This window comes from Ptychodera flava, chromosome 11 (genome assembly GCF_041260155.1).
Source record: "Ptychodera flava strain L36383 chromosome 11, AS_Pfla_20210202, whole genome shotgun sequence".
Taxonomy (NCBI): domain Eukaryota; kingdom Metazoa; phylum Hemichordata; class Enteropneusta; family Ptychoderidae; genus Ptychodera; species Ptychodera flava.
This window is the reverse complement of record NC_091938.1, coordinates 27,090,926-27,103,774: the sequence shown is the minus strand read 5'-3', so window position 1 is coordinate 27,103,774 and position 12,849 is coordinate 27,090,926. Positions and strand designations below refer to the sequence as shown.

At 39.2% G+C, this 12,849-nt stretch overlaps 1 protein-coding gene across 1 annotated transcript in view; it reads left to right on the top strand.

Moving 5' to 3' along the window:
* LOC139143975 (low-density lipoprotein receptor-related protein 2-like) overlaps window positions 1-12,849 on the top strand; it is a 46,009-nt gene that overhangs the window by 31,580 nt on the left and 1,580 nt on the right. The window contains exons 19-35 of the mRNA XM_070714602.1: window positions 173-439; window positions 688-813; window positions 1,057-1,332; window positions 1,733-1,867; window positions 2,477-2,596; window positions 3,119-3,253; window positions 3,784-3,912; window positions 4,309-4,612; window positions 4,893-4,999; window positions 6,792-6,955; window positions 7,475-7,576; window positions 7,808-7,913; window positions 9,035-9,107; window positions 10,642-10,699; window positions 11,229-11,299; window positions 11,874-11,949; window positions 12,363-12,849. The exon at window positions 12,363-12,849 is cut by the window's right edge and continues 1,580 nt beyond it. Coding sequence (XP_070570703.1) covers window positions 173-439; window positions 688-813; window positions 1,057-1,332; window positions 1,733-1,867; window positions 2,477-2,596; window positions 3,119-3,253; window positions 3,784-3,912; window positions 4,309-4,612; window positions 4,893-4,999; window positions 6,792-6,955; window positions 7,475-7,576; window positions 7,808-7,913; window positions 9,035-9,107; window positions 10,642-10,699; window positions 11,229-11,299; window positions 11,874-11,949; window positions 12,363-12,524 — 2,411 coding nt within the window. The 3' untranslated portion in view covers window positions 12,525-12,849. The remainder of the gene's footprint in view (window positions 1-172; window positions 440-687; window positions 814-1,056; window positions 1,333-1,732; window positions 1,868-2,476; window positions 2,597-3,118; window positions 3,254-3,783; window positions 3,913-4,308; window positions 4,613-4,892; window positions 5,000-6,791; window positions 6,956-7,474; window positions 7,577-7,807; window positions 7,914-9,034; window positions 9,108-10,641; window positions 10,700-11,228; window positions 11,300-11,873; window positions 11,950-12,362) is intronic.

Genomic DNA, 12,849 nt, shown 5'->3' with positions numbered 1-12,849 from the left:
CCACAAGTAGGTAGATCAGAAAAGAGTTGTAAAAGTTTGAGAGTATGAATATCTATCCCCGAGGCGCATTCCAACGTAATAGTAGCGTCGACACACGTTATATCACAAAACTATAAATGAAAATACAGATGCATTTTTCGTGATCTCACCAATACGATTCTTTTACTCACAGGGGGGGAGTGCTACATGTTGGCCAATGCTTATGACTACAGAGGCTTCGTCAACAAGACAGTGAGCGGAAGGGACTGTCAAAATTGGATGGAAGGGTACCCCCATGAACACGACAGAAATCCCCAGGCCTATCCCGGCGCCGGGCTTGGCAACCACAACTTCTGTAGGAACCCTGACAACGAGGCCGGGATCTGGTGTTTCACGACCGACCCAGAAGTGCGATGGGAGTACTGCGAGGCAGGTGTCCGACAAACAGTTTGTGATGGAGGTGTGTAACATCACGACCATCGGTTTTGTTATGATCTTACTCAAGCAAGTGAGGTTAATAAGATTTAACTGAGGAACACAAGGAATAAAGAAATACTGAAGAAACTTCCTGTCATTTGCAATTCTGCTGGACTACATTCCTGGTTTAGTCTTAATACATTAATGTCCGTTTCTTTTAGCCAGTCTAAAATGTTTAAGTCTATTTTAAACTCTCGCTATTATTCAAATGTCTTTTCGAAATCTTCATAGATGTAAAACAGTGCGATGCCGAGAACGAGTTTTCATGCAGGAATCAACAGTGTGTAGGAAAGGAATTTCTATGCGACGGTCGAAATCACTGTGGGGACTGGAGCGACGAGTGGGATTGTGTGTACAGTAAGTATTCCAAACGATGTCAAAATCTATAGAAGGAATGATTTGCGCCACCTGCCGTCGACCATTCTATTTCATTTCGTCTATCATTTTTTACAAATATTGATACGAGATTGTTATTCCGTTTTCTTCTCAGTGATAAATTTGTAGAAATTCTAACGGCATTAAGAATTTCAATCTAACATTAAATAAGTAATCAGAATTTTACAAGAAGCGAAATCGATGACCGACCCTCTGCATTTGCAGGAAAAGAGTGCTACATCCTGACCAATGGCGTAGATTATCGGGGAAACGTAAGCGAAACTTTCAGTGGTATTGCATGCCAGAAGTGGTCGGAGCAGACGCCGCATCGACACAATTACTCGCCGGAGATGGTGACCGGACAGGGCCTTGGCGATCATAATCACTGCCGAAACCCTGGGCAAGCCCAAGGCCAGTCTGCACCGTGGTGTTATACTACGTTTTCTAATACAACGTGGCAGCATTGTACAATTCCAGAGCCCATGGAGACTTGTTCTGGAAGTAAGATATTAAAGGATTTTTGAGAAGAGGAGCTAAACCCCGATGTAATATTTTCATATCGAAAAATTTGACTCCTTAATTTCAAAGTTAAATGATAAGTATATACTCCTACCTTAACAGATTTGTTTCACAATTTGAATTGTTAATTAATGCTGGGTACGCAGGACCTTAGCCTGCAGGGAAATTCCCCTCCCCTGGAATTTTCCACACTATCAATATTTAAATTTATGTTAATTATCCCATCCAATTAAGCTAGGTTCTGCCTTCAGTTTACGGGCGATTACAGCAACGTGATGTTTGGGAACACAAATATCTGACTGGATTTTTTTAAAAGAGAGATTTCTTTGAATATATTCTCCGTAAGATTTGACGACATGTAGCCTAAATATGTAAATTTTAGATGCAGTGTGTACTGGAGAAGAATTTACTTGTGACAATGGTCAGTGTATCGTGAAGAAGAAGCGCTGCGACGGGACACAAAATTGTGTTGATGGAAGTGACGAAGCCAATTGTGCGTTTCTCGTCGATGAAAACGGTGAGACAGTTACGTCATGTACATGATGAGTGTTATGATGGCCATTATAGGTCAAAGTTTACTGTAGTAAAAGGCTGATTGCATATCAAAAATATTGTACAAGCTAATTCGACGAAGACACTTCAGGGGATAGCGTTATATTACATGTACAAAATACTGCAAGGATTTATCTTGTTTACGTATGATCAATAAATTGCTGTGATTAATAGCTCGTTTCAAATGCTTAACTACTTTTTAATGATATCAGTACGCCTAAACATCATTCACAGACGCGAGTGGGGTAGCGCACGTCATGCTCAGCTTCAGTTCTTGATTGAACACTGGTACCGCCAGCATTGATTTGGTTAAAACACACTTTGCCGCGTGTAGCAATTAGATGTTGAAATGCAACTGGATGGCTGCCGCTTCTTGCTAATTATTGCGACAATTTTACGTAATTTTCACAACACACGTTGTTGCTCATTCTTATACAGGACATCTGACAGAAAGTGTTTCGACTGCACGAAATTGACACCAACAAAATTATGGCATATAGTAATTCGGCTTTATAATATAACAGTGTTATCTCATTCTATAGCAAAACACTCCTTGACTTTGTTTTCCATCCAGGTAACTGCCCGTCCTTCACTTTCACTTGCGGCGATGGCACTTGTATCAATCCTTACTTCCAGTGCAATGTCCGCTTCGACTGCCCGGATGGTTCTGATGAAATCAACTGTATACCGCCCGGTAAGGAGAGCATGTCATACCAAATTATATTCTTGTGCTTCTAGTAGCGAAGGCAAACCAAATAGAAGCAGCGAAAGGATAAATGATAATGTAAACTTTGAAAGACAATGAGTATAAACTAGGAAGACGTTGGTGTCTATTCATTGTATTGGTTGTATTGATAGAAAAGGTCTGAAAATACAATTTGCAATTACTGCATAGGACTGGCACGGTCATAGCCTGTCCCGTAGGTCCATTGAGGAATCGGAACTGTCTTTGTTGGTCTTTATAAGTAATTATGTGAGAAACGGTAAACATAATCGTTGTTCGAAAGTAAATTGCTTGACTGTTTCGTCCTGTCAAACAAAATTGGCATGGGCGACGAGACAGTAGAGAATCCATTATGTGTGACGTGTCTTTGTGAATGGAAAAAAAACCAATAAAGTTACAGTGTCCCTGGTTGCGAATTAGTGATTTTAAAAGTGGATCTGACCATGTGTCATGGATATGGTATACTAAGAACCTTGTCATCCATCATTTCAGAATTTGGTTCAGGGTGTTACCGAGGGCGAGGAGAGGAGTACCGTGGACTTATCAATGTCACTGAGAGTGGAAAACCCTGTGTTAATTGGATAGATTCAAAGCACAAGTACATACCTGAAAAATTTCCAGATGCCGGTAAGTTCTGTCTGGTTGATATTTTTGATAATGTACCACCATGCAAGGGACTAGCAAACCCCTGAGTGGAGGATAACCGAGGCCTATGGACACCAGAAGTCAGTAATGGTTAGCGCGGATGAAAACCTTAGTTTGATTTTGTTGTCGATCGATAATTTCTTAACAACGGTGGATTAATTCATTTTCGCGATGGTTTCATTTAATTTGTCTAAAACCGGGGTCAAATATATGCAAGGTCATCCATTCAGTCAGTATCTTTCAACATGTCAAACAATATAAATAGTATCTCGTATCAAACAAAATTCATGAAAAGTGGCCCACTTTGTCTCGTTAACCCTTTTCCTCCAAGTCCATTTATCACCAAAGCGTCAAGTTGGATAAAACCAGTGCGGCAATTTAAAGTTGAAGGACTTGAACATTTGTACAAGCTCAACAGAAACTATGTTTTTTTTTTGTCTGAGCATTCAGCATACATTAAAACTTGGCCTATTAATTCAGGGCACTTTGATTTGTTGTGCCTTATTAATTAGGCTTGGAAGGCAATCAGTGTCGGAATCCTAGCACGTCCAATACCATGACTAGACCTTGGTGTTATCATGAGGACGACTCCAGAGACAAGATAGGCTGGGAGTTTTGTGACATTCCCCTCTGTAGCGAAGGTGAGTGTGATTATAATAGAATTTGAATTGACTTCAACGGTTAGGGATGATACAGTTAATGAAGGAGTCACATGATGTACATGTGAGCTTTGGGCTCAAACGACTATTATTATTTGCCGTGAAGTATCAATACCCCATGGTTTGATGAAGTGGAAATATTGCGTGGTCAAGTTTTGTTGGAAATATGCACAAAAACTCAAGTGTCGAACAAAAATACTTAGGATATAAACCCTCGTGGGTCTATGCTTAACACAAATTGTTTTGAGTTTGTGGCTGAAGTGAAATTTGGATGCATTTTAGTTCGTTAATCACCAAGAAGATTATTAAAGTGCATGATTATTAAAGTGATGTAATTCTCACTGCATATAATATAAGTAAGTTGTTTTTCCACTCAAGTATCCCACGTTGAAGACAATGTGACATGGAAACTGCCGAGAAAATGGCATAAACCTTATTCGGAGTTAATGGATGAACACCTTAAGACTGAGTTCGAGGAATATTACAGGGATCCCGGTTTCCAACGCGTCAAAAGTGAAATCCCTCCAGACTGGTACGGCTTCATGACGTTCAGCTCCACGCCTGACTTCAGCGACTTGCAGAATGTGTTGAAGTTGTCCAGGCACGAGATCCTGCAACTGGGACATCAGGCCGAGGACTTTCTATTGCAGTGTACATTTGACCAGGGAAAATGTGACTATACGTGAGTACAAAGGAAAGGTTACAGATTTGACTTCTGTCTGAAGATTGCAAGATGCTTTAAACTTCAGTAATAGATATTATTACTTTGTATCTGAAGTAATTTATGTTTCTCTCTGTCTCTGTTTCTCTCTGTCTCTGTTTCTCTCTCTCTCTCTCTCTCTCTCTCTCTCTCTCTCTCTCTCTCTCTCTCTCTCTCTCTCTCTCTCTCTATATATATATATATATATATATACTAAAAAACACGGTCCAGGTAGTACTGACGCGATCATTTTTCATTTCAGGGACTTCCGTGTTTTTGCAAATGACAAGTACGGCAATTGTTTTACCTTCAACCACGGACTGAATGGTAGTAAGGTGAAAGAATCCACCAGAGCCGGGGCAAATAACGGTAAGGCGCCACCAGGCGACTATAACTGTTCTTACTTCTTCTTCTTATGCTCTCTCACTGTATGAAATCGGGCGTTTACGATTTTATAAGCTAACGTAAACGCGCCTTATCCACTTCCTGTCCCGTCGATTAAGCCGGCTTAAATTCCCTAGGGGTGTGACCGGCAGAAATTACACATCCTAAATCTCACACTTAAGCTGTTACAGGCCGTGTACGTCGAATCTACAAATACGCCACAATGCACGTTTCAGCAGGACGATTTGTTGCAATTTTCAACTACAGTACTTACATTATGAGCTACGTTGTCTTTAACATACACTTTTGTGGTTTACGGGGCTGAAGACAGAGAATGAACATGCTATATGGGTTTCGAGCGGGGTTGCTCAACTATGTCGAGGTTGCTAGCGAGTAGCGTCATTCGACAGACGGGGCAATTGTGACCACTGCCCGTTGTCAATTCATAAGCAACGCGCTCGGGTAACACACAGGAAATATGGATCGCTTCGGTTACGTGCCTTACTATGATCACATTCTTGTATTTCTGGTAGTATGTCCAATCATACATGAAGGAACATTAATAGCGGAGCGGCCTCGGTCACTTTTAGCACAGAATGTCTCCCAGTGAATATACATAGTCTTCCCAGTAACTATAAAAGCTGACGGTGCAGGTGGCCTGCTTCACTTTGACACCCTGACCATTTCGGTGTGAGTTATTCAAACTATAGTTTTGCCGGCCACTTTGATTCCCCTTTTTCGTCACTTCCAACAATGGAAACTCATTTGACTCCTTTGCTTCGTGTAAACGCATGTTTCAAGGTGAATTCTAATTCTAGGGGCGTTCAAGAACATGTGAGCTCTCACTTCGAGTATTGAGCAGCAGCCGAGGCACGGCAGCTTGGCATTTATCGGTGTCTACCGGCACGCATTATCGCCTAGCGCCTGCATCATTTCAACCCACTCTGATTTGATTTAGCCGGACTGTGCATTACTGCTGGCGGTCAGAATGTTTAGGGTCTATGTAGCAATAATTTTGGCTGGACGGTGCGTTGCTCAGTAATTGGACGATGTTGCTGCCTACTGTGGTCCTTAGGTGCGCCAATGTTACTTTTGATTTGAGGGACAGTGGTTTTGGCAATTAATTTTGGGAATGAGCCATGGCGAGACGAAGCCGGATCGGTTCTGTCTGAGACATGATGACCTTTCCGAACCCTGAGATGTTCCTTGATCAGTCACTTGAATGTGTATGTGTTTTGTTTGGTTCGTGTGTGATTGTCTTACTCTTCTATGTTGCTTTGACACGTTAATAACCTTATGCCTGTGTTGAAGACGCTGTAACCGCGTCTTGGTGTTCGTTCGTTTGTTTGTGAAGTCTTTCCTTCACCAATGTATCTAATTATTATTGTTGTTTATTCGCATTGATTGAGATTTGTATTCTTATAACTTGTTTCTTTTTGTCAAGATATATGACCATCAGTCGCTTGAGTTAATGTGGTTTTGGTGGATGTAAAGATTGCTGTGCTCTTCTAAAGGCGTTAGAATGTTTAAATATGTTGCTAGATTAGCCATGGTCACAGCAATCCATAATTCGATATCACACAACAAATGCTTGCCTGTGGCTACGCTGAAAAAATCACTTCTAAACCTCTCTTTTCTGTAAAAAAATTGTTGAACTTAGTACTTTGTCCTCGATAGCTTGTTAAATCTTTGAATTTAAATGCTATGTAGCTGTTAAATATTTTCCATTGATGTGGAATAGTAACGCTTATACGTTTGTTATCCTTTCTCACATCAGGATTGAAGTTGACTTTGTTTACGCAGCAAAGTGAATACATCAGCATATTTGGACAGTCATCCGGTGTAAGGGTGTCCATCCATAAAGATGCCAACGAGCCCTTTCCAGAGGATGATGGGATTACAGTCCAGCCGGGCACTGTGACATCAGTAGCTATTAAAGAGGTATGTACGTGATGCTGCCCGACCAAGCTGCTTTGGTCAGTGTTAGAGGTGTTGGTTTGAAGAAAGAAATAGCAAAGTTCATTATCGTATATCATGGTTCCAAGATCATGGTCGCCATCATTCCTTTCACCAGAATGATGTACCCCCACATACACCATCACCACTATCATCACCATCATCATCATCGTCATCATCGTCATCATCATCATCATCATCATCATCATCATCATCATCATCGTCATAACCTTCGACGATGTCGGCTTCACTGATGTTTCATCAAATACAAAGTGAATCAATTTGCTATGTCTACATGTCGAATGTATATCAAAAGATAGGACCCAAGTCTACGCCATAAACATATATATTATTCAAAGTTTACAGTAGCGTACCCGCTGGAATCTAGTAGTTTTCATACTCTATGATCTACTAGTCCCCCCCTCTGTATTTTCGAATATATCATAGAATATATTGATATCAACTGTTACCAAAACCGAATACACGGTACCTTTCTTCTGGCAGGGTCTGATCAAAAGACTTGAGCCACCCCACGGAGAGTGTTCGAGAAGTTCATCAGCAGACTTCAACTCAAACTCCAAGGAAGGCTGGGCTTACACTGAAAGCGTAAGGATATCATGTCGTAAATTGTTGCATGAACGATTTGAAGATTTCGAAAAAAATTCTCGCTATATTCGCAACTATAGTGAAAATCGTGATATTCCGAGAGTTAGAAATAAAACACACATTGCAGCAAGGATTACAGTTTAAACTGCCATGTAATCCCAGTGTCTTGAAGACACTTGCCATCAAAGCCTTTGACATCTATTTGTTTGTTGCTTCGTTTATACATTTCAGGCTTGCCAGCACAGTTGTACAAAGAAACGTATGCTAGAGTATTGCCAATGCATAGATACCTTTAACGACGATGGACCTAGATGTATGATACAAAATCAAACACAAGGTATGTACCTCACTTGTTATTTTTAAATTGAGTCGGTAATCATTGTGACTTTTTCTTAGCTTTCGTTTGCCACGTTTGTTTGTCGTTTGGTAGTACGCACCTCGAAAGTGAAAGAATTCAACTTTTACTCAAAGAAACTTTAAACTTTAAAATTATTCTGGGGTCGCCTTACCCTGAGGCATTTGGTACCAGAGAAACAAGATACCCACAATTTCCCTACACTTGAAATTCAAAATAACCGCCATACCTGTGTTAACTCCATTGGGAAAAAGTAAACTTCGATTTTCAAAAAAAAACCAAGTCGGTGGAAAGTATTTTGCTCGAGGCCGTGAGCTTCAAAATGAGCCCCCACAAGTTGTGGGCCAAAATTTGATTGTAAAAGTTTGAAAATCTGAAATATCTGTTCGCTTGGAGCATTTTAATTAACTCTGATTCTTTACTCTTTGCCAAGTCTGATTGTGTTTTGGTTTCAATGATTATGTATGAGGTGTGTGCAGTGTGAACGTATCAACAATAGTCTAAAATGACGTTTTCTCCCCAAAACATAGGATATGAGATGAGGTTTAGGATTCCTTATATCCAGGATTTACTGTATTACTTCCCAAATGCAAGCAACTCTTTTTAATGAATGGATAATGTTTTTGAGATGGTTATATCGAATTAAATGTACTATTATTCATACCTTTGTAATCTTCTAAATTCCATAAGGACCACAGAAAGACCCATGACAAGGGAAAACTCACGTTTTTGGCTTATCGGGTTGTTGATTTCATTTGGCTTTCTTCATAACAACACGTGACACCCATTTTTACTGTCAAGGGGACCAAATCTGATAAGTGAATTACTAAATTGTTATTCTTAAAGTGATGGAAAACTGTGTTTCGTTAGTCATAGATGCTGGGATGAAAGAGACGTTTAGGCTGAATATTAATACACTCCTTAACTGATAACAACAGATAAATGATAAAAGGAAAGGTAACCTGCAGGAAACATGCGAATCTGTGAAACATCCTTTGATTAATATCAACGGGTTTGATTTTAAATGAACTAAACTTCGAAGTTTGCAAATAACGACACTGGTCCTGTTTGATTTCCTTCTTGTTTTTTTTTATATTTGACAGAGATTTGTCGTCAGTTGATATATTTTCTCCATCAGAGAAATGCTCTTCCCTGTGACTGCAAAATACCGTGCCAGTAAGTTGAGTGTTACTTTCAAGTCTTGAACACATACTGAAAAGACGTTGATAGTTCATTCTGATTTACACAGACAGATCAAACGGTTTCCATAAAGACGGCTTCACTCGATATAGTACCGAGTTTCATCCAAGATCGCCTGCACGTGTCAGTTACCACACCTGATCAGCAGACAGTCAATCCATGCTATTTGCCGTCCTTTTCACCCAAACAAAAATATTTCTCTATGGAAGAAGAGATTTTCAGAGAAATGCAGCCATATTGGTCACAAAGTTGGAAGAACTACATTCATATTTTACGTTTTGCTTTACATACAAAGACAATGAGACAATACATATAGAAAATACTATCAATAGTCGGAGAGATTTTGATGCAGTTCATAGCGTGCATCCCCATCATAATATATTTGTCTGTCTGTATTTTCAATATTTTTACGTTAAGCTAAATCACGTTTAACGAAGGTGATTTAAAACGCTTTGTTTAAGGTAGTACTCGCCTCGAAATTGTAAGACTCAGATTTGTGCACAAACTTTACGTAAGGGAACAAGCTCTCTTTAAGGGAACTTTAAAGCACTCCCTTTCGAAATCACGAAATCAATGGAAATCTGTGGTTATCATGCAAATTGGTACTAGAGGAAATAAATAAGCTAATCATTTACCGAATCTTCAAATGCAAAATAGCTGCTATCCCTGTGTTTATCATAAGTATATAAAAAACTTGAAATATTCGATTTTCACAAAAATAAGCTAAAATGAAAACTTAAGTTACATGTAATCAACAACCTCCAGAATGACCCCATAAGTGGTTGACCAAAACACTGCTATTAAATTTGAGAATATCTGTCCCAGAGGGGCATTCTATCTTACTGTCGTATGCAGATAAGAATGGACAGTGAAATTGATCTAAATGTTATCACTCTTGTGTAATTGGTTTGTGAAGTTGTTTCAAAATTTACTACAGGATCAGTAACTTGAGTTGAGTTGCAGTAAACTAAAGACGGATGATAGTGTTGTTTCACAGTAGGCTTCTGCTGTAATTGTTGATATAAAGCAATAAAGTATACACTGATTAGTGTCTGTGTTTAGGGTAAAGATTTCCTGACTTTCTATCCCCATACATTTCGATTAGCTTTCTCACTTACTACTTCTGGCGTTTACACTCTTTTCCTGTAGATCATGATTTATTTTGCCAAAAGAACTTCATAGAGTGCAACAAGAGTCTAATGACAACTAGACGCTGACTTGGCTGTGATACAATGTAACTCAAAACAGCGGTATATAAGGAATGTAATATAATTCTGTGTATGTGAAGTGCACTTCAAAGTGTACTCCCTGGTGTGTATTTATTATGGGTCCATAAAAGCTCTTTGATTTTCACCGCAGTTATAACAAGTCAGTATAACTTCTGAGGCAAGTTTTGGAACAACTTTACAAACCAATTACACAAGTATGGCAACATTTAGATCAACTTCACTGTCCATTCTTATCTGCATACTAGTGTAATCATAAATTCTCGTTGATTATATTTCAACAGGGAAACTTGGTATGACAAGACTATTTCACAATCATATTGGCCTTCAACAAAGTACTTGGTGAGCCTTTTTTGTTGTATTTCTATTTCATGTCTCTTTATTTAATAAATAATAAAGGAATATGAGTTCGACTGGTAGTGCCTGATTACAATGAAGGCATTGGCTCGTGTAGAAACAAAAGTGCTAGAAGACATGAAATTCACACGAAGCATTTATGTGAAGGAATGAACGAGAGCAGACAAATTACAGTGAAAACACTTAAGCGCGCATATACAAGCTCGCTTTATAGCAGAGTAATTGTGATACACTACTATCAAGTTTAAAACACACTTCCAAAAATTACCGATAGTAGATGTTAGACATCTACACTTTAACTTCATAGTTAGACGCCGGACTACGCATTGCCTGCCTGCTCAGAGCATGCGTAATTTTGCTTAGGTCACCAAAGGCTACGATACCATGTATTATAAACATTTTAAGTGGAGAAATATTCTACTAACAACATTTAAGGACACCCTTGATAGGCTAAAACCAACATATACGTTCATTTCTATCACTTTTTTCCTCTGCCTGATCTGTCGCCAAACAGGGCTCCTTATTGAGAGTACTGCATTCCTTGAACAATAAGACCAAAGACATAAGAAACAGCGAAGATGCTCAGTAAGTATATAGTCACTTTAAAGTGTCTCTCTCACCGAAAAAAAATACCTCGGTGTCATTTTTCCCTCCCTATCCTGATCTGAAAACTCTCATAAGACCACTTTATGCTGAAAGAGCGTTAATGTATGGTTTTCATCGAACCCTTCGGCAATATTTTCTCGTGTTTATGATTTAGGACTAATGCTATGAAAGTGCTGTACTTACGCTAGTCGTTTAATCCATCTAATCCGTTGCTAATTACTGACTCTGATCATATCCACAAGTGATTTCCAAGAAAGTGATGTCGTTCATGCAAAAAGTAAAAAAGTACTCAACTGTACAAGTATATAACTGCTTTCTGAGTGATACTATCATTGATTTGTTGATCGAATGATTTTTCGTTTGCTTGATTGACTGATTGATTGATTGATTGATTGATTGATTGATTGATTGATTGATTAATTGATTGATTGATTAATTGATTGGCTTACCGACTGTTTGACTGATTTATTAATTGATTGATTTATGGGGTTACCGAATGCAACTTTGTGACATAGAATAGCTTGATAGTCATATTTCGCACCTATTACTACAGGAAAAATCTGGTCCGATTAGAACTGTATTTCGAAGAACTGAACTATGAAACAGTGGAGGAGACACCAGCGTATATTGTGAGTATTTTGTGAAACCATCACAGCACCAAAACTAAATCACTGCTATAAGATTTAGTTCGTACATTATCAAAGGCAAAGCCTAATACTTCATCATTTCGAACTCTTTTGGTAGGCTTTTAAACTTCCGTAATAGCTCTTAGTAAAACCGACTTCCATCTAAACTTGAAGTATTCCTTTCACAATTTCAAGTTAGCAAATACTATCATCTCGCCATACCATTACACGACTCTAGACCGATTTCAAGTATAATGTGCATCGAATTCAATTATCTGTATAATTATGATAATACACAGTCAGTGGAGTCAACTCAGACTTGCACTTGAAATTGTATTATTCAAAATAGACTGAAAACGATAAACCTTTGCTGGGCTGTCGTTAATTTTCTTATTTTTGGTTGCTTCCAAATTTAGCTGGAGAACCTAATCGGAGATATCGGCGGTTCTCTTGGATTGTACATCGGCCTTTCGCTCATCACAGTGGCGGAGTTCATCGAGTTCCTGTGCGATCTGTTCCGCTTCTTTTTCGCTCGACTTTCCTCGCCATCCCCACCGGCTTCCCAAACGATGCTGTGATGGTAATACACCGGACTGTGTTTTGTGACCACACTTTTCATGAGATTGTCACAGTTCCGTAAAGCGGAATACCCAGGGTGCTGGCATGCAGCGATAATTGAAACAGTCAACTTTAACCCGAATACACCCCACGGCCGAATGACCGCACCTCTACTGAAAATCTCACAGAGATACTTCGTCGTGCAGAGAATTAATTGAAGGGTTATCCGACTTTTTACAGAGTGGGGCAACGTTCGCTCACAAACGCACTCAGAAGGAGCCTCTTCTTTTTAACACATTCCGAATATTTGTCAACAGAAGGAGAGATACTTGTGAAAGATGCACG